The sequence below is a fragment of the Fusarium verticillioides genome, chromosome 2 (assembly GCF_000149555.1).
Source record: "Fusarium verticillioides 7600 chromosome 2, whole genome shotgun sequence".
NCBI lineage: Eukaryota > Fungi > Ascomycota > Sordariomycetes > Hypocreales > Nectriaceae > Fusarium > Fusarium verticillioides.
The window spans coordinates 4,058,038-4,077,336 of record NC_031676.1 but is presented as its reverse complement, the minus strand read 5'-3'; the positions used below and the strand labels follow the sequence as shown (position 1 = coordinate 4,077,336).

The 19,299-nt window shown below is 49.3% G+C and overlaps 7 protein-coding genes across 7 annotated transcripts; 1 reads left to right on the top strand and 6 right to left on the bottom strand.

Moving 5' to 3' along the window:
- Positions 1-428: 428 nt before the first annotated feature.
- Positions 429-2,405, bottom strand: FVEG_03672 (hypothetical protein). The gene is made up of 4 exons (XM_018891290.1): positions 2,003-2,405; positions 1,912-1,953; positions 753-1,857; positions 429-697 (listed from the first exon to the last, which is right to left on the bottom strand). The coding sequence occupies exons 1-4, from the start codon at positions 2,377-2,379 to the stop codon at positions 566-568; spliced, it is 1,656 nt and encodes a 551-aa protein (XP_018747779.1). The 5' UTR covers positions 2,380-2,405; the 3' UTR covers positions 429-565.
- A 4,070-nt stretch (positions 2,406-6,475) lies between these two features.
- Positions 6,476-7,785, top strand: FVEG_03673 (hypothetical protein). The gene is made up of 3 exons (XM_018891291.1): positions 6,476-6,983; positions 7,035-7,500; positions 7,552-7,785. Exons 1-3 carry the CDS (start codon positions 6,706-6,708, stop codon positions 7,606-7,608), a joined length of 801 nt encoding a protein of 266 aa, XP_018747780.1. The 5' UTR covers positions 6,476-6,705; the 3' UTR covers positions 7,609-7,785.
- A 691-nt stretch (positions 7,786-8,476) lies between these two features.
- FVEG_03674 (hypothetical protein) lies at positions 8,477-8,863 on the bottom strand (the record flags this gene model as incomplete). Its single annotated transcript, XM_018891292.1, has 2 exons — positions 8,477-8,551; positions 8,621-8,863. 2 exons carry the CDS (start codon positions 8,861-8,863, stop codon positions 8,477-8,479), a joined length of 318 nt encoding a protein of 105 aa, XP_018747781.1.
- Positions 8,864-9,441: 578 nt separating this feature from the next.
- Positions 9,442-11,121, bottom strand: FVEG_03675 (hypothetical protein; the record flags this gene model as incomplete). Its single annotated transcript, XM_018891293.1, has 1 exon — positions 9,442-11,121. The coding sequence occupies one exon, from the start codon at positions 11,119-11,121 to the stop codon at positions 9,442-9,444; it is 1,680 nt and encodes a 559-aa protein (XP_018747782.1).
- Positions 11,122-11,750: 629 nt separating this feature from the next.
- FVEG_03676 (hypothetical protein) lies at positions 11,751-13,641 on the bottom strand (the record flags this gene model as incomplete). The annotated part of the gene is made up of 2 exons (XM_018891294.1): positions 11,751-13,184; positions 13,234-13,641. 2 exons carry the CDS (start codon positions 13,639-13,641, stop codon positions 11,751-11,753), a joined length of 1,842 nt encoding a protein of 613 aa, XP_018747783.1.
- A 548-nt stretch (positions 13,642-14,189) lies between these two features.
- FVEG_03677 (hypothetical protein) lies at positions 14,190-14,754 on the bottom strand (the record flags this gene model as incomplete). Its single annotated transcript, XM_018891295.1, has 3 exons — positions 14,190-14,345; positions 14,399-14,604; positions 14,652-14,754. The coding sequence occupies 3 exons, from the start codon at positions 14,752-14,754 to the stop codon at positions 14,190-14,192; spliced, it is 465 nt and encodes a 154-aa protein (XP_018747784.1).
- Positions 14,755-15,087: 333 nt separating this feature from the next.
- On the bottom strand, positions 15,088-18,262 carry FVEG_03678 (hypothetical protein). Its single transcript, XM_018891296.1, has 2 exons — positions 16,331-18,262; positions 15,088-16,275 (listed from the first exon to the last, which is right to left on the bottom strand). The coding sequence occupies exons 1-2, from the start codon at positions 18,136-18,138 to the stop codon at positions 15,600-15,602; spliced, it is 2,484 nt and encodes an 827-aa protein (XP_018747785.1). The 5' UTR covers positions 18,139-18,262; the 3' UTR covers positions 15,088-15,599.
- Between the last annotated feature and the right edge of the window lie 1,037 nt (positions 18,263-19,299).

Sequence of the window (19,299 nt, the reverse complement as noted above, 5' to 3'; positions counted from 1 at the left end):
TTGTGGATTATTCATGCTAATTCCTCCGGACGGTCACCCGAGTCATGTCATCTTTGCTTACAGCATCGTTGCTGGGCGTTCTTAGGCTAAGTTCCTAGCACTTTGCATAAAATCATCATAAAATTGGGAGACTTTAAAATAGCGTTAGGATTGGTTCAGATCAGACTGCTCAACTAAGAATGAAGAACCGGTTTGGGATTTAATTCGCCATAGTTGACTCTTCTCCCATGAAGAAGTTGACCGGCAACCTTCCGAAGCTCTCGGGGATGATTTCCGAGAATGTAAGACCTATCTAAAAATGGGCATCTAGGCGAACGATAGGCGAATCGCCCGAGTTACAGTAGGAAATATTAGAAAGATACGCCACAACTTTATGAGTGCTAACCAGTAAAGGTGAACACATAAGGCTCAGGACACAAGAACACAATTGAGTTAAATCAAGTTTGCAACTGAAGCTAAGTATGTATGTTCTGCATTTAATCAAAGTTTAGGGTCACATTAGCAACAAATATCGATCGCCGACCGCCTGTCTCTCTCTATTCTGTCTGTTTCTGAACCCTTTTCCTTATAGTGCCGCATACTCAAACACAGGCTCATTAGGCTGACAAGTTGTGTTGAGCTTGGGCATCTCTCCATCAACAAAATAGTTTTTGACAATCTCTTGCGTACAGTTCGATGGGTGCGCCATCAGTCCGTGCTATAAGCCTAATTAGTAAAGATTCCACTTAACACCCGTATGCAGGGATACTTACGCCGACACCTTCGTGAACCACGACTCGACTTCCTCGGAACTGAGCGGACACGCCCCAGGCACTGCTCAAAGGCGTTACAGGATCAAATCGCCCATTTACGATAAGAAGCGGATTCTTAGTCTTGACATTCCTCAGCTTGTTGATGTCAATCTGCTCCGTCGCAGAAAACTTCCACTGCGCACAGAACAATCTCGCAACTGTTCCTAGTTCAGAGAAAGATCCCTCAGCGCGATGAGCTTGGAAGATCGAGAATAAATCGTCCTGGTCCTCAACTCGGAACGAAGAGTCGCTGCATGCAATGCCGTTGGTGACGAATTCAGCGGCGATGTTCCACTCGCTTTCCAGCGGGCTTTCATTCCTCATTTGGAACATCGCTGTGACGTTATTGTTGAAAAGGCCTTCGATGCGATTGATGATGCTGGGGTAATTTACGGGGCTGTAGAGTTCTCCAAAGATGAGGTTTTTGTAAGTGATGACGAGCAGGTTTATATCATCGCTGGGCAGATCTTGCTCGTCGATGTCGCCGCCAGGGAGAGTTCCGTTGAGATAGCCTTCAAGCATCTCTCTAAACTCTGTGAGGAGGCTCTCGCCCGTTGTGCTGTTTCCATGATAGTCTGCGAGAGAGCAGAGGTCCTTTCCAGATTCAACACACTCGTCCAGAAGATTGGAAAGTGATCGCTCGGCATCTCTCATGCTGTAGATCCACGTTGTAGCCGCATAGTCATCGGCTTTCAAGTTGGCATCGATCAACATGCGGCCAATACGCTCAGGGAACATGGAAGCAGTAACCTGGCCTAGGATAGTGCCGTAAGAGACACCCCAGTAGTTAAGCATAGGTCCTTGACCCAAAGCATCAACAATAGATATCATATCCCTCGCGACAAAAGGCGTTCCAACGAAACGCCCTGTATCTTGTCGGCTCTCATAGCAATTCTCCGCCAAGGTACCAGCAAGTTCCCAAGTCTGATTTCTGACAATTTCCCAAGTCTCAGCTTGTGGAATCGTGTTGAACTCTCTACGGCGAAGGCCCTTTGCACTTGTAAGGTTTGTGCTTGTGCCAGGACCCGTTCCATTGCAGATGAAAGGGATTGTGCGACCTGTTCCTCTGAGTAATTGTTAGTGTTACATAACATCAAGAATAGGAAGAGGCTGAGCTTACCGGGTGTCGAATCCAATGACATCATACTGTCCGCCAAGAACTCTGTGATGCATGTCAGCGTTGAAAATACAAATCCACTAAGGCAACTTACTCGGCAAGTTCCTTTCCCGACCAGACGATGGCCTCGACACCTGAACCACCGGGGCCGCCGGGGTTGTACAGAACGCTACCTAGATAGGGCTCTTTGGTAGCTTTGGCTTTGATCAGGTCGAGTTTGATGGTTTCGCCGTTGCTTGCAGACGTGTAGTCCAGAGGAACGGAGAGTCTGGCGCAGTCATAATCCCTTTGCTGTCTGTTTGTCGAATTGTCTCCAAAGTCCAAGTCACATTCTGACCAGTCGATCTTGAAGCTGTTTGAGTTCTTGAGGTCATCTCTTGGTTTCAAAGAAGCGAAAACATCTTTTGGTACAGATGAGGCCTGTGCTGCCTGGAGAAGAAGATGGCCCAGAAAAACAGTTTGAAACTTCATGATGAAGAAGTTGATACGAGAATGCGGTATAGAGCATTCCAAAAGTTCGGGATATTTTCGTTCTATTTAAGCATAAATCTGTAGGACTTTCATCCTGCTTGTCCGTCATCACGGCACTGCCCTGTTTGTTGATCCAATGAAGGCTATGTTTCTCGGCAAAAGCCAAGGATTAGTCGTACGCAGAGACGGAACAGCCCAGACTCCACTGCCCAACCAGATCCCCATCTCCAAGACGCGTTAATCCGTGGCTCAACAGCTGAGCCTCACTAGCGGTATATTTCGCCTGATATGGTAAGTGAACTCAGACGTTGGCCTTTGGGAGCAAGAAAACATGAGACCTAAGTTTAGGGTGATAAAATAAACTAGACAAAAGGTATCCTAAGCTCATCCTAAATTTGTACTAAGTTACCTAAATCTTTGTGCACTCAGGCTCAAGGTCCCGAGTCTTATTTCATTCCCTTGGCTGGCTAGGAGAATGTGATCTTCCTTTGGGGCCAACGTCTTGGCGCCCAGCTTTATTTCTCAGCTTGTGAAGATCGACGTTGGCTCTAGGCTAGACGATACGTCATGACGAGGCTCGCCAAGTGAAGGATTTTGAATTGGGACTGGAGGATGGAGGCGCAGGATCAAACATGATGGATGTGAATGCGTTGAAACCAAGACATATACAGTGAAGTATTGGCATATGATACATGGTGTATTTAAACTTTTAATAGTGGCTCACCAGACAGCGGAGAATTTCCGGGTTTCCGTATTTGGACAGCTTTGATCTTGTAAGGCGCACGGATTCAGCATTGTACCAGATATGCCTGGTGGTATGCTGTCTGAGCTATGTTTACGAGAGTGCTGGTTACATCGGGCGCCATACTAGATGTATCAGGACCTGACTAAGATTTCTGGACATTTGCCAGATCTCAAACTTATGATCATCTTTAGGTCACATTACTAGGGCAATTGACAAAGGATTACTTGGGTACAGAGAGCCTACATACTATGCCCTACTCCGGAGTATCTGCAGAGTCTGTTTCCCCGGTCGAGCCCTGGATTGTCTCAACTCGCAATAGCAATGTTGCGCGGATTGCGCTAGATACGTTTTCTGTTACTCGTGAATTGGCTTTCAAGGGGCTTATGTACATTGCCGCTGTTTCTCTTAATTCTGTTTACAATTTCTGCTTGTCCTCTACTCTGAGATATCCGAGACACAAGATTCTGCTCGGGGCCCTGTGCAGGAACCCCAAGAATTCGTCTTGTCAAAATTCAGTGTAGATATTGGTGACCAGCTTCTTCGTATTTCCAACAAATATTACTCGGGAGATACTGGCCGTTTCTTCAAGTGGGAAATTTCTAATTTTACGAACAATGGAAGGTACTTCGATAGAGGCATGGTCGATTTTGATCGGCACAGGAGAGTCGCTCTACTAGCTCGGCCTGCCCTTGGGTGCACATCATGCCTCTCTGACTCACAACAATTCAATTTTGGCTTTATATAAAAGGACTTTCTTGACTAACAGACTCCTCCACAGGTCTGCTCTTGCGTCGCTTGAAAGTAGATCGCGGCTTTCTCTCGATGCGATTCGATTTTGACGCCAACACTCTGGAGATACGAACTAATCTTAGCACACTGGCACTTGATGAAGTTTTCAAAAGTGAAGCTCGGGAAATTCGTTTAAATGTACATCTAACGGGATACGGGATCAGTTACGATAGGTCTTGGCGGCTATGGAAGTATAATAAGGTTTTCTGGCTATCGCCAGAATTCGGAGCCTGTCGGTTGTATCGAGGTTTCCGATCAACGATGATTATTGGAACAGTGACAGGTCGTGTTTTATTCCTTAGCTTTGATGTAAAGAATCCACTATATAGTCGAGGCGTAACAGAAACCGATCAAGATATGCTATTCCGGCGTTGAAGTCGGCGAAAGTTATGTTTAAGCCCAGTATTCTGAAGAAGAAGATTCCATCTGCTATCACTCTCCACCCCTCTGTACCTCTCATCTTCTTTTGCACCCTCTCCGAGCCATTCTGTGTGAACCCCAGGATCAACCCACGTCGAACTTGGGCCCTGGAGAGCTTCTCCAGTCCAGCCCAGCTGATTTGCGAATTCTCTAAAATCCTGCATCGTGCCGCATATACCGTTTTCCATCTCTTTCGTTGACTCGACGGGGTCCGGTTGCGGGCCAAAGAATGCGACTTCTCGCTCTTGCTGAGCTTGAACGAATTCGATCGCCACGCTCAGACGTACTTGGACCGTTGATTCGGAAATAACCTTGTCTACGGCATGCTTGATAGAGTCGAAAGATAGTGGCTGACTCAATCCGCGCTCTTCGCCTGTAATGTAAGAAGCGCTGGCATTTTCCCAACATCGACCATTCGAACATCATATTCCTCGGCTAAGAGAATGATAGTCATCGCTCTGAAGAGCGGCTGCATGATGTAAAACCGTTGATCCCTAAATGTTTGTTCGTAACAGTGTGTCGGTTCAACAGGACAGGCCTGGACAAACTCTTGGATAGATACCACCTTGCTGCAAATTCTAGCATTGAGGTCGTTGATCAGGTTGACTAGTGATGTTGTTGATCCATCAAGAGGGGGGGGACAAGGGATAAAGAACTTTGCCACAAATTGTCCATACTCGATATCGCTTTGGTATAGCCGATATCATTTGTGATAGAGCCAGTTCTGTAAGACTTTGCAAAGAAAGAAATGCATTCGCGTCTGACATGGAAAGATAGGCGTCTGACGCGGAATGATGTATATCGGTACACTCTTGTTACAGCAATCCTCGGCCTGGTAAACACTCAGGTCCTCTATATTCTCGTAATTACAGCTATGGCAAGTATTGGGAGGATAAGAACATGGTGTGAATGGCCGAAACACTGAACTCTCATAGATGACTGCGCGATGAGTTGCTTCCATCTGACCGCGAGCCTCGAGTAAAATATCATCCCGCAGTAGAGGAGCTCTTCGCTGAAGAGATTCATATACCCGCGGGCACATTATGGACGTCCTGTCTAGGAGGGATTTTGATAGTCGGGTGGCGGTGTTGATCTCTAAGATTGAGGGTAAGCGAAATATGTTGGTTGAGAAATGAGATGATGCTGGGCTGGATAAAGACAGCTATTTATATGTCTATGATACTGAGTTTAAATATCTGAGTTTTTTCTCGGCGTGGTGGAATAATAAACCATATTCTGATTAAGCTCAAGGCTGCAAAAATATAACCCGACCATGACTGACTCAATTGATTCATGTTCAAAACTTATAACATCTCAACGAATTATATCAAGTTGATACACTGAAGAATCCTAATTAACCTCAAGTGTCAGAAGGCAATATGCACATAGTCTTAACAAAAGGCAAATCTCCCACATTAACTTCCTGTGCCCAACGTCGATGCAATGTCTAGGTTCTCTCTGCAGGAATAAGGTCACAGTTGCAAGTCTCAACTGCAAATAACACTTCTAGCCCACAACTTAGACATCAATACTACAATAACTGACTAATGGCTATAGCATAAAGCTAATATGATATGAATCTAAATGATCACTCCTTGCCGGCCTCGGAAGCGTATAAAAGTGAGGAGGTCCAGGGTAAGACAACGCCATGATGGGCGATAAGACTTCATCGGAGAATTTTTGTGTGGCTTGCTAAGTTAGTGTGCGAGATGCCTCAATAGTACTCCGTACATACTTATACAATAGGCTGGGACACTCCACAGCTATTTCTGACTACAGGAAATTGCTGCCCTTGACGCCAGACACAACTCATGCCATTCAGGCTGTGTGTGTTGTATCGATGCTACCCCGACAAGCTAGAGCCACTAGATGCCCCTCTGAATGTCACCCAAGACGGCACCTTAAAATGGATCCCACCCAACACAGGGCTGAAAACGCAAGTACCGCGTATTTTGCCCACGATATCCCTCTCACCTAGCCAAACCTGATGTCCAAGACGCCATTTGATTCACGGATTAAAAGGCTTGTTACCCCTGCCCAGATCCTAAGCTTTACTCCAAATTCGCAGTCCAAACTCCAACGGGATTTTAACCCACTCGCCTCGCAGGGATATTATTAGGCCATGCTACGACGACGGGAGCATGGGGGCCAAAATGTACCATGATTTGCGGATTAGATGCGGTCAGCTTACAGATCGTAGCCTGAAATACCATTTTGAAACCAGGCTTAGCGAAAAGGATCGTCGTTATAAAGGCACCAAGTCGCGCCCCAATTTAATCCTGTCTGACTGATCCGCTCCCTTTCCCTGTCTCTTGGTTCTTCCTTTTCATTTCTTGTTTCGTTAGCGGTTTTTGATCGCCTGGAGTTGCGCAATGAGTCAACAGCAGCATCTTGCGGACAGTGAAGGCCTCCAGGTCAATACGGACGCTGAACAAGCTGCCAAAGCTCCAGAAGTAGCTCCTGGTTACGACAACGGCAATTACTACATCCCTCCCGGCTATCATCATCCTCAACAAGCGTCATCGGATGGGGTAAGGATTCCTTTTGGGCTCGGAGTCTGGACCTTCGCTGCGCTTGTCGCTCTATGTACAGCCATCGTCGTTGGCGCAGGTGTAGGTGGAGGATTGGGCGCTGCTTTGGCAAATAAATCGTACGTCTAAACTTTGAATGTGCTCAATTATGCTTATTGACATGTTAATAGTAGTGACTGCTCAGCGGACTCAGCATCTGGTACCGCTCCCGCCGCGACAGCAGAACCAACCGCGACCTCATGCCCAACGCCCGACAACAGCACATCAGTCAACGACACAGCTCCCTATGTACCGAGAGCTGCTGATACAGTCAGCCTGCTAGAGTTAGAATGCCCCGATTCCAAGAAAGACGAGACACGGTACAAGACCAACAAAGGCTACGAGTTCAAGTGGTGGTGCGGCGTCAATGCAGCACAAGGCACCCCGGCCGAGGGAGGAGGTATTGTCGCCGACTATGCGCCTATTTATGCCTATACGATTGAAGACTGTATGGAAGCTTGCGGCAACATGATCGACAAGGACGCCGAAACCGGCAACGGAGTGAAATGCGCCAGCATCGTCTTTTCGAAGCGCATGAAGGATGAATTAGACGGTTTGAACGCGAACTGCTGGTTGAAGAATAATTCCAAGGCGCAGGTAAGTTTTCTGATCCCGCTTCATAACGATTCGATGCTAATCTGATGATAGGGGAGCAATTGGGGTTTCAAGGACGATTGGTACGCATACGCGGAGCTAGACAACTGAACAAGTCGAAGTGGGGCGTATGAGACTGGCAGGAATACCTAATGATGAGTTGAATGTAGTTTAATTCTAGAAATGATACCAAAGTCTGCCTCTGTCAGGGCTGAAGCTATTCCCAACTCACGCACGACCTGACGCCCGCATCTGGCGGAACCACGAAAAGCCAACGTGAATTAAGGGGAAATGAGCCCCAGCCTTACCGTTACATCGAATCCCCGAAACAGAAAAACCCTGCGCCTTTTTGGGCTGATCCTCAAGCTGTGCCAAGTTTTTGACAGGTGTTGGCGACAGGGATTGTAAGCACAGCCCTCGCGCCAAGAACAGAAGGATCAGTGATGATGGATGTTCGGCAGTTGTTGATTCAGTTGCAATTTGTCAGCACAAACGCACTTTGTGTCAAGTCCTTTCGTTGACAGCTTCACGATGAAAGTAGAGCATGTTGACTTATTGTGCTATAGTCTTAACTTTACCAGTGATAAGGTTACTGAGGCTGAACGGGAGCATCCACTTTTCGAGCTGCCCCCACTCCCCGGGACACGGAGTTATCGCGTGGCATCGGACCGACGCCTAATGTTTCCCTGAACTCAACTGAACACGTTATCTGATTGCTGTTGATTAAATCTATACAATGAAGAGGTTCTCCTGAACTATGTCAGTGTTGGCTGCAATTCCGATGAGGCAAAGACCCAATATTATATATAGAATGATAAACACAACCTGCATGTCTTTTGATCTAAAGTACATAAGCCCAGCCTAAACGACCTGGCGATCTAGGTACTTAAACACCGGTCCTACTCTGTATCCCTATCAGTCTTCTCATGTTGACCAATGCCCATAGTTCTGTGTGAGCTTTGCTTTCCCAGAAACAAAACTAGATCAACTCAGGGACATCAGGAATAGCAAAGCCCTGGCCATCCATCCACATACCCTCAAAGTATCCCGAGGCCTTTCAAGCAAGAACAAAGAGTCCTTTAGCAACATACCTGCGAAAGTTTGGCTGCTCGGGCTCGCATACTTCCACCATTTCCTCCTCACCTGGACCAGAAATGACACGCTGGTCCCAATGATCCACCAGCTTGGGCAAGTCTGTCACACGCACAAGGACCACCTTCACATCACCCTTGGGCTTGGGTTTCAGATACTTCGTTGCATCATCAGAAGAATGCTTCTGCAAGAGAGAACTGACGGCACTCGAGGGCTTGTGAGCCTCAACCACGGCCCATCTGAGAAAGCTGCGCAAGAGAGTAGTCTCCCACATGGCGATATAGCGAAGAACTTCCGCCTCACAGATGAAGTATTTGGCCTTTGGGTGGTCAGCCGGCAAGAGGTCTCTAAGCTCCTTTTGAAGCTAACCCTTGTGGCCAGCAAGTATGTGTCTGTCGCTGCAGAAATCATCCGCGCGGTGGACAATAAGCTGTGGAAACGACCATGAAGTTTGTCAGAACTTGTGTTTCGTAGGGGGCATGGTTGAGGCCCATGTTGTATCAATAATTTATGAGCATTCTTTGTCTGACCGGGACCAACCACGAGAATAGCATGTCGCAGTCAAAGAACCCTTTGTCCTCGGGATGATAAACCTACGTCATGTGATCTCTGCCAGTAAGTCTAACGAGGCACAGGTCTGGACTACAGACATTACATCTAGCCAATCATCTAAGCGTCTCATAAAGCGGGCCAGGTTTAGGATGAATATAGGCCATTGACCCTAAGCCCCAGCCAAGATAGTCTAACTTCAGACTAGGTTGAAGTAATGGCATGAAAGGATTCTGTCTTGTCACTTGGACTATCTCGTGCTAAGTTCTCGGCCGGAATAAGCTCTCAGCCACATTCACATCCTTAGTCAAGCCCTGACTGAAGCTCAACCTTCCACAACTTCTTATCCAAATACTCCATCTGCTCAGTTCGATACGTGTCATTCTCAACATGAACCACAGAAGAATCATCAATATGAAAGACCATGTTCTTCCCCTCATCCCACTCGTACTCAGGCCACTGAACATCCCCCATACCTTCAAAATTGGGGTTCATCTTGCTCGTAAAGCTAATCCACATTCTTGACATCTTAACAGCCACCTCGTCAAATGACCCAGGCCTCGGCTCCGTTACGTTCAACTGAGCCAATCTTTCATAATTGCGGAAGGCAAATGGAATATCAACCGAATGCCCAGCTCCTTGGACTGCTGGGCGATCACCTGATACAACGTCGAAATGATAACTGTACGCAGTGGCATTGCTCTTTGCCCATTTCCTGTTCCAGGCTCGTTTGGGTGCATGCATAGCTCTATCACCGCCAAAGGCTACCGCGCGCTTCCACTGCGATCCATACGAAGCCAATGGACCTGATGGGCGTCCCTCGAAAGTAGCTGGCAGACCGACGCGTGGAATATCAGGGTATAGGGCCGAGATGGCTTCGATGGTAGCTTTGCTTGCGCCCTCTTTTCGTAGATATGCTTCCCACTCCTGTGTCGTGTTGATGCCACGCTGGGCAAAAAAGTCTCCGTCGTCTGATGCGACTCCGTTGATGATGGGAACTGGAACGAACTTATTATGTCGAATTAGCTCTGAGCGACTATCCCGAATGAAGTCGCCGTCGATAATATCGAGCCAAACGGGGAACGAGACATTGCCGACGATCTGAGCGAGTTCCAGTGACGGCACCTTTCGCAGACACTGCAGAGAATCCTTCGCAGAATCACAGTTGGTCCTCCTGAGGAGCGTCTTGTATCCCTTCTCAAAGGTTGATGCGTCCTTGTACTCTACCTCTCCAAAGGCCGTGGGGAAGCCAGTACCACTTTCGAGAATAGCTGCTCTGAACAGCCGATCGTCTCTACCACCAAAGGCAGTCAATTGAGACGCAACACTTCGTGCTCCTCCGCTCTGGCCCCAGATTGTAACCTTTTGGGGATCACCCCCAAACGCGGCGATATTCTCTTGGACCCATTGAAGAGCAAGTCTCTGGTCGCGGAAGCCATTGTTCCCAACACCTGCGGCCTTGACAGCGGAACTCCAAAGAAAGCCCCATGCTCCGAGACGGTAGTTGATTGAGACGCCGATGATGGGCGAACCCAATTTTACAGACTCGTCGATGATGTAGCTGAGGTTCGAAGAGGGATCACCGCTGTAGCCTCCGACAAGGCCGCCGCCATGGATCCAGACAAGGACAGGAAGTTTCTCCTTCATAGCTGCAGACGGGCGAACGACATTCAGATGCAAACAATCGTCGGTGCCACCGGAAAGAGGTCCCGAAGGATACCCGTACTGATAACACTTGGACTGATACTCGGTCGCATTGCGCACTCCGTCCCAGGTCGAGTTCAAGGGCTGAGGATGCCGAAAGCGCAGATCGTTCAACGGCGCCTGAGCATATCTCATACCAAGGAACAAGTCCTGGTTGTACGCAGTGTTATGAATGCCATAGTAGGACCCATTCTTGAGTTCAACAACAGGACTGTTTCGTGTTACCGAAGCAGCGCCCACAGCAACCGCCAAAGCCAGAATAAGAGAAGAGCCCAACATCGTTGCCAAGTCTGCAGATCCCTCTCACGAGGCCCAAACGAGGTATATATACTCTCCACGTCGAAGCACTTACACCACACTTACCATAAAAGCGGCCACCGGCACCGAGTACGGCCCTCGGCGCCGCGACCGAATATGGGGTCTCCCCCACACTCCGGACTCTGGGGTTGCGGGGAAGATCCCTGAATAGCTTCAGATTTCTGCAGCTCTAGCATGCTTTGGGACGAACTACCCGGCTGTACTTCGGTACTCAAGGGTAAATGACGGTTTTGTGCCTTGGTTCGAGGGATCGGTGGGCCAGATGATGCGTTTGACAGGTACTAAGATGGCTTGAGGTGGTATTGAGACGGGGACACATTCGCCGATGGATATCTCGTGGCATGGAAGATGGAGAGTTCGGCGAAGGTCTGTCCGGTTCATGCGGGAACAGTAAAAGACTGCTATGGTATAGACGAGGGCCAGCGAGGAGCACGAACGACGTGAAGTTGAACCATCTGATGAGAGATACAAGTGAAGTCTGATGGATATCCTATACAGAGACCAGCTTACCTTTCTATAAACTCCAAAACACACCAACAGCACCTCGCTGAACAAAACACAAACAACCGCCAAACCCATCCAATTGTCCCTCATCTCCTCTCCCTCAGGCCCTTCGTCCTCAGCGTAAACTTGGCATCCCCCTCCCCAAAAGGCAACGAGACCCCATCATCCAAACTCTCCCGCCCCTCATCTTTATTATGCCCATTGCTCTTAATAATCGCATCCCGTAATACATCACCGTTCTGATTGACCTCACTATCCGTGCTGCCCCTCCGACTCTCTGTGACGCTACCCGAGTCGCCGTCGAACTGCGCCGACATGGTGGACATGCGTCCTTTTATCCTTCCGGCCCACAAACCGCGGACACCGCCCTTTTTGCGCTCTGGTACCTGGTCGCTGCCGGCGCTGCAGACGTAGAGCAAGTATTTGAGGTTTGGAAGGGTGTGTCGGATGTCGACGACGCGAAGACCTTGGGATGAACAGAGGGCTTCGATGTCTTTGTTAAGGAGAAACCATGCGTACTCGAAGCGCCATTGACCTGCTGTTGAACCACCTCTTGGGAGATACAGTGGGAATTCTCGACGCGAGACTGTCCGGTCGGATAATTGGGAGATATCGTCGCGTGCATATGATCTGGAGCCGAACCAATCCAGAGGGTATGGTAATGGATGCGCTAGGTAGAACTGTAGGTGCTTCGTGAGCAGAGCGACTATCCCTAGACCAGCGGACAAGAGGTCTTCGGAGATATTTCTCGCAGTAGCCGCATCGTATATCGAGTTCGGTAGTGGCATGTTGCATATCTGGAACGAAAGCGGCGGCGCATTAGGAATCGGGGTAATCGGGAATATGTCCGAGAGGTCGGCGCAAATACGTCTTCGTTGCCCCCGAATCTGCTGCTGTGTCTGCTCAAGAAGCTCCTCGGATGCCGTCAACTTCTCTCTACTGCTCTCCATATCCTTCTCCGCTCCATTCTGAAGCTCTCTACCCTTGGCAATAGCTTCGCGCCGACTCCGTATGGACTCCTGCAAATCATCGCGCTTCTTTTGCGCCTGTTTATTCGACCGTCTTTGCGCTGCAACATATTTATCCGCCATGGCGACAACTTCCATCGCCATTTGCGAATTATCAGGCGGGCTTTCGTCTAATATACGGTTTATCTCTTCCATCAATCTCTGTTGTGTCTCTATCGCGTCTTCGATTGAACTCTCGAGGTTGGCTAGCTTCATGAGCGCATTGTATGACGATGTGGCTACTTGCGGCGCTTGCTTCGGCTCGGATATCTTGTTGGGAAAGTCGAACGAGTATACGCCGTCTTCGAGGTGGAATATTAATGCGTTGGGAGGGAAGTTTCGGTCCATTAGAGTGCCTATGAAATTGAGACGGCGCAGGTCGATTGTTTCTTCGAGCAGAAAGATCCATGATTCGGCTTTTGGTCGGCGCGCCCAGATTCGTAGAATCATGGAATGACATCGTGAAATAGCCGATGCGCAATTTTCGAGACTGAAAAATCTGAAGTTGAAGCTCTGCGAACAGTCAGATCCCGCTACGTGCTGCAATGGACAGCTTTCCTACCGTAGCTCGCTCCCGCACCTCGCTGATGTAGACAGGCTCAGCATCCGCGTCCACATGCAGCGAATAAAACACATCCCCCACGGCCTCCTCATACAGCGTTTCCAAATTTTTCTGCCGCACCCCAAGGTTGGCATGCGCCAAGCTCAAACTCGTCCTACGCTTCTGCACCGGCCTGAGCGCATCCGGCCTAGCACTACCCTTCCTCAAGCTCTCAGACGATCGCGATGGATGCAATTGACTCGATTCTTTGACCACTTGTAACTTGCTCGTAGCTAGATCGGCATCGTCTGCTGTTCTAAGACTCGTAGGCGCGAAGGATAAATTGCGAAGCCAGATGCCGCGAAGGTGACGAAGCTTGCGATTCTGCGGGAGGAGACGGGGACGACGGGGTTCGGAGAGGGTCGACATTTTGCAAGTGGCATGCTGCGTTTAGCAGCTTGAAGTATCAGCATTTATGACATTTGTGGAAGCTTTGAGGATAAATGTGAGGATGTGCGTGAAACGTCATCAGTTCCAAGGTGGGAGCTTGGAGCTTAGCTGGAATTGAGAGTCGCGATAGTTGCATACCCGCTTTAGTGACATCACGACCGACTTAACCTGGACTTGACGGCAATTGTTCTTTGGCTGGCGACAGCTCTTCTCCTAGTAAAATGCATTGTGATTCGCTTACAAAGAGTCATCCTTGGTAATTCGCCCTCCCATTATGGTAGCAATCGTACCTAATTTCTGGCCGATGCACCCCGTATTTGCGAAAAAGTGAGACACCATGCTGAGAAAAGGAAGGAAGGAAGGAAGGAAGGGAAGAAAACTTGGGATCTCTATCCCAAGTGACAAAAAGACCCAGGCAAAATGCGTGTGATTTAGTGCCGACTTAGCCTGTCTTAGATTAGATAATTTTGGTACCTTGGTATAGCAGAAGTTTTCTTGCTCACTACCTTAGGTGGTGGTCATCACCATTACGCCTTGAGCTTCAAATTTTCCAAATCCGCTGTCCCCAACAGATTGATCAAAGGCAAAAACAGCTTCTCCCCATTCTTTTCTGTAGCATGAATCTTCTTGAGATCGTCCCAAGTCTTCCAATACCAGCCCTCGCACTTCTGTGGTTCGAGGATCTACGGCAGTCTTGTCAGTGTATTACCCTGTACAGCTTGCAAGACAAACCGACCTTAGGTTCGTCATTCTCATTAACCATCTGGCAAGACACAAAAATTGTGATGTAGTGCTTCTTCTCTGTTTCAAATACATCGTTCGTAGTGGCGATGTGCTTAAGAGCCTTCACCTTGAGACCTGTTTCCTCAAGGGTTTCTCGCTCTGCGCACGTGAGAAAGCTCTCGCCGTACTCGAGATGGCCACCTGGTAATTGAAGGGTGCCTTTATGCTTTTAGCTTCTACTCAAATTCATGTTGCAGAATACTCACCAGCTCCGTGACTCCCTATCCGCTTTCCAGTGAGAAACTTGCCTTCGCGGTTATAGATGAGGGCGGCGACGCCGACGCGGGGGTGAGGAGCTTCTGTAGACATTACGATACGGGTCCAGGTATATAAAACAAAAGAGATGTCGGTAGTGCGTTCGCGATATTGTTTATCGAAGAAATGGCAAGGGTATGGCTTCAGTTTTGTGCTGATTAGAAGAACGCCCAGCCAGGCGCAGTCACCCAGCTAAGCTGATGACTCATCGTGAAAGCGCACCTCGTGTGGGTGAGATGTGCTACAATGGCGGGCAGTGATGATACAACTGGAAAATTAAAGCATCATCGAAGGGAATGGGATGAATTGTACTGCATAGCCTTGCGCAAAAGAATGTCATTGTATTGTGCGCATCCTCGAAGTGTACCCATGCACCAGTGCCTCATTGTGTGAACCAACGACTCTTGGTGGACAACATTTGGGAATAGCACGAGACCACGTCGCGACGATTGTTTCTATCGTAAAAGTGTATTAGATATAACCTAGCAAACCGCCTTTTGAACGCCCAAATAGTTCGTACGCTATGAAACCGAGATCTAATCATGTTTGCTCGCTAACAATTCCTCATCAATTCATATCCACATCCCATAAAACCCAACCATCCACCATAATCTTAACATGCAAAAGAGATACGCAAACGCGCGCGCCTAGCCAGAATGAGTTCCAAGATATACAAAGTGGAAACATTTCGTGCTGTCCATATACTGTGACAATTCCTTTCCTGCTGCCAATGTCGCCCAGCCGCTTGAGAATGCCAACAACCCCTCAATATTGCTGTGTGCCTCGGTTGCATGAGGTTCCAGTTACCCCCTTCGAACCAGCGATCCCAGGCAGAAAAAGAACATCTACGCCGCTCTCGCGGGTCCTGCGAAAAACGTCTCGCCAAGCTCCTCAGACAGTCACGGGAAAGGCTGTGACGGCGCAAACAATCCATACAGCGCATCCTGCGAGATATCCTTCTCCTGATCATTCAAGAAATCCAGCAAACCCGGTGAGTGACCAAACGCCGGATCAAAGTGATCCATATGCGGGATATAATCCGATGCAGTAGCAGAAACGTAAGCACCCGTTGGCGTAGAAGTATTGGTGTTATTAGGCGCAATAGCAGATGCAGCGGGTGCCATGGCGAGAGGGAAAAAGAAGCTCTCATCGAGACCAGCAGGTTGAGGCTGTTCTGTACCAGTGGTACCACTCTCCTTGATACTGGTCTGGAACTCACGAACCATGTCCTGCAGAACGCTGAGGGGCTTCTTGAGACCAAAGTTGCATCCCACTTGGAGTTCGCTGAGACATGTCCAGAAGAAGGAGATGGGCTCTGTGAATTGACCGCGCTCGTGGCGCTCTTGACGGAGGATGACGATGACCGCGGAGTAGACTGCATATGAGAGGAGGAAGGGCGCGCGACGGAGTGTGAAGGATTCGCGGTATCGACGGACGAGCTTCTGGATCATGAGAGCGCTTTGAATGCATGCTTCTTCACCGCGACGCTTGGCGGTCTCGTCGGTGTGGCGGCGAAGGTGACCTTCTTCGAGGAATGCGCGGTGTAGCAGAATGGTGAGAGCGTGGAATGTCGTACTGAAGCATCCTGGTTAGTATTATTATCTTCACATATTCAGCAGGGTAGACTCACTGTGGGGTGATTTGATGGGGTGGAGGCGTGATGGTGAGAGTATCGTCGGGGTCAAAGCATAAGTGGCTGGGAAGACTGGTCTGCCATTTCTCAAGCTCCCTCTCGATAGACTCCTTCTTATTGAGAAGATACTCGGTTGTGTACTTGACACACTGAATGCCATAAAGGTCATTAATTCTTGTGGAGATTTGCAATATCCTCACAAGACTACTAAAGGTAGACACAGCGTGGGCAGGCTGTCGTCCATATGGCGGGGGAGCCGAAGCCGGCGACTTGGGGTCGATATAAGGTTCCCATTCTTCAAGCTCTTCAAAGGTATCGAGGAGCTGCAGGGGAACTCGAGCTTGTGCAGATGCAAACATGCAAGGACGGCCAAGATACAACGCTTGAGTAGCATCGGTAGTGAAGGCAGCCCAGTAAAGACGCTTTCGCATCTCTTGCTCCAAGTCCGTTCGTAGTACACGCTGCTCGTTGACACCGCCTGTGCTCTCGTAATCCGGACCTAGCATGAGATGGCATCCCAGATCAATTATCATGCGATGTGCAGTTCCTGACAGACTCCAGCCTGCACTGGGTTTGCCTTGTGATACAAGCGATACGCTTGTAAGCAGCAGAGCAAGGGCCGAAGGAATACTGGGCTTGTCGAGTTCGTCTACCAACAGCTCTCGGAACCGGTCGTAGAAGCGTCTTCCAACACTTTGAGGATCATCGGGATCGGCGCGGAGGGACGGACGGTCGCTGTATAGGGAAGTCGAGTAGAAAATGGCGTTGAGTAGAAGCTTATTCGCGAAAGGACCACCGCCACTAGCAAGACTGTCCATAATCGCGGGTCGATAAGAAATAAGGTATGCGTAATGTTGTCGATTAAAGTGTAGATCGAGGAGATGCTTAGCAAGTTCTGGGTCTACACCATCCAAGTCCATCAAGTCTCGTGGGTTACGAAACATGCGCGCTTCTCGCTGTCGTTGAAGCGCAGCGTTGCTTATGAGTCGAGCTTTCGAAGCCGATATAGCATCGTCACCTTTTCGGGTCATTTTATTGATATTCTCTCGGTGCTGTGCGCGTGATGTCGGGTTCATGATACTGGCTAGACCGTGAACCGCAGAGACATAGCCGTTCTCGTGGAACACACCAGCTACTCGAGCTTCGCTTGGTGATAGACCGGTGCCGTCACCATTGCCGTCGTTGCTTATAGGACGAGGGACCAATTTCACAGGCGCGAGCTCTGTAGAATCGAGCTGTGTCTGTGTCGTTCGCGAGAGGATCGTATTGAAGCTATCGAGTCGAGGTTTCGTCTCATCCGTCGGGCCAACGCTGCTCCTCGGCGGCGAAGAAAGAAAACTAGCGCCCATTTCCTGCGCAGCAGTAGAAGCAGTCGGTGTAGGAAGTGGACTCGCGATAGCGGCAGTCGAAGCAAGACGGCTTAGCCCATGGGTAGTATAATCCTGCGAGGCGCGGGACGGGTGGTCCGTATCCATTAGCTCGGCCGTCCACGCAGACTGCATCTCGGACGTAAGGATGCCGGCGGCCTTCATGTGATCGAGCATAGCGGCGACTGTCGCCTCGAGGCTCTGCACGCGCGCGCGCGACGGTCGAGGTTCTCGGCGGGCATCGTGAGGGTATACGCAGGGGAGGCTGTTGGTGCTGCACTCCACGCACTGCGGGCGCGTGCCGTCGCAGCGGACTTTCTTCTGGCGACATGGCGTGCAGGTCTTGCAGAGAGCGCCGCCGGACGAAGGGCGCGAAGAACTCTTGGAGTCCTTGCCCGCTTGACGCTTGACGATCTTGTTTGGACCCGTCATTGTCATTGTTGGCGGATTTCAGGGGAGATGGCGCAAAAAAAAAAGGAATTATCATGAAAAAAAAAGAGAGAGAGACTGAGCGAAATGTTAGGTTCGTTCTCGGCTCAGGTGAGCGGCATCGGTGGCCGGGCGTTCGGTGAGTCGAGGGTGTTCCCGCGGGGAGCATCGGGCGATATTTCAAGGTCAACCCACTGCTTGTTAGCGCCGGACCACTAGAAGCAGGGCCCTGAAGCCGCTAGCCACAATCTTCCCCAGGTCCAGCCCGGATCCACCCGATCAAGTCCTCGGATGCGGTTAATATCGTGATTGTGAGTGGTCAGCGATTGTATGGGTGTCATCCTCGGAAATGCAAAGTTCGAGTATCTCGAGTTAATCTATTCATCTCGAGATCTTGAGAGAGAAATGATACCCTGCATTGAGAGCAGATTCGGCGGGTTTAGCTCGGGACCTCGGTATTGAACTTAAACTTGACCACCAGCATCCAAATGTGACAGCAAGATCCTCCACGATTCACTGGAACCCCGCGTTTGTCTATTCCGAAAAGAGCTGTAGATGCATGAGCTCGGAGACATGGCGTTTGAACGGTCGGACGGATGATTCACATGCTCCTTGCTAGCAACAACCACGTAAATGGGCTGATATCACCATCATCAGAAAGACTCTCAGTCCAACAGAGCTTATTCCTTGTTTCTTTCCTGCACGAGAAGCGGTCCAGTCTGCACCGACCAAGCCGCTCCGTCAAGACGATCAGCAGCAAGATGGTCACGTCTTCGGCAATTGAGAGTGTGAACTAAACAGTATTTCCGCTGATCAAGCTAACATGTGAAGCATGGGGAATGCCTAGGTTCCTTGCTCAATGGCCAGTGAGTTAGGAGGTGGGAGCTTGCCATGTAATCATGCAGTTGGTGACCAAACAGTTGTTGAGCTTCCTTTCATCCCTGAGCTATCAGCGCAGTTTCGAGCAACCACTTCCAGCTTCCCCAGATTTCACAATGACTCACAAACCTAAATGGCACTCCTGATGATGTACGAATTTTCTGATGGTAAGAAACGCCTGGAAACACAAAGTTTCGCACATTTTTCGGGAATGTAACAATAGAGCCGCATGAGGGCGAATACCGAACCCCGTGATAACGTAGCTAGAGTCTGCCTTACACTAGTAGCTTG

Excerpts from the sequence above, each read along its gene's own strand:
- FVEG_03672 (XM_018891290.1), bottom strand. The coding sequence starts at position 2,379 with ATGAAGTTTCAAACTGTTTTTCTGGGCCATCTTCTTCTCCAGGCAGCA. Across the intron at positions 1,954-2,002 it reads TCGGGAAAGGAACTTGCCGA|AGTTCTTGGCGGACAGTATG; the intron begins GTAAGTTGCCTT and ends CATGCATCACAG. Across the intron at positions 698-752 it reads TGGTTCACGAAGGTGTCGGC|CACGGACTGATGGCGCACCC; the intron begins GTAAGTATCCCT and ends TTAGGCTTATAG.
- FVEG_03673 (XM_018891291.1), top strand. The coding sequence starts at position 6,706 with ATGAGTCAACAGCAGCATCTTGCGGACAGTGAAGGCCTCCAGGTCAAT. Across the intron at positions 6,984-7,034 it reads GCTGCTTTGGCAAATAAATC|TAGTGACTGCTCAGCGGACT; the intron begins GTACGTCTAAAC and ends ACATGTTAATAG. Across the intron at positions 7,501-7,551 it reads AGAATAATTCCAAGGCGCAG|GGGAGCAATTGGGGTTTCAA; the intron begins GTAAGTTTTCTG and ends ATCTGATGATAG.
- FVEG_03678 (XM_018891296.1), bottom strand. The coding sequence starts at position 18,138 with ATGACAATGACGGGTCCAAACAAGATCGTCAAGCGTCAAGCGGGCAAG. Across the intron at positions 16,276-16,330 it reads CCCCATCAAATCACCCCACA|TACGACATTCCACGCTCTCA; the intron begins GTGAGTCTACCC and ends AGGATGCTTCAG.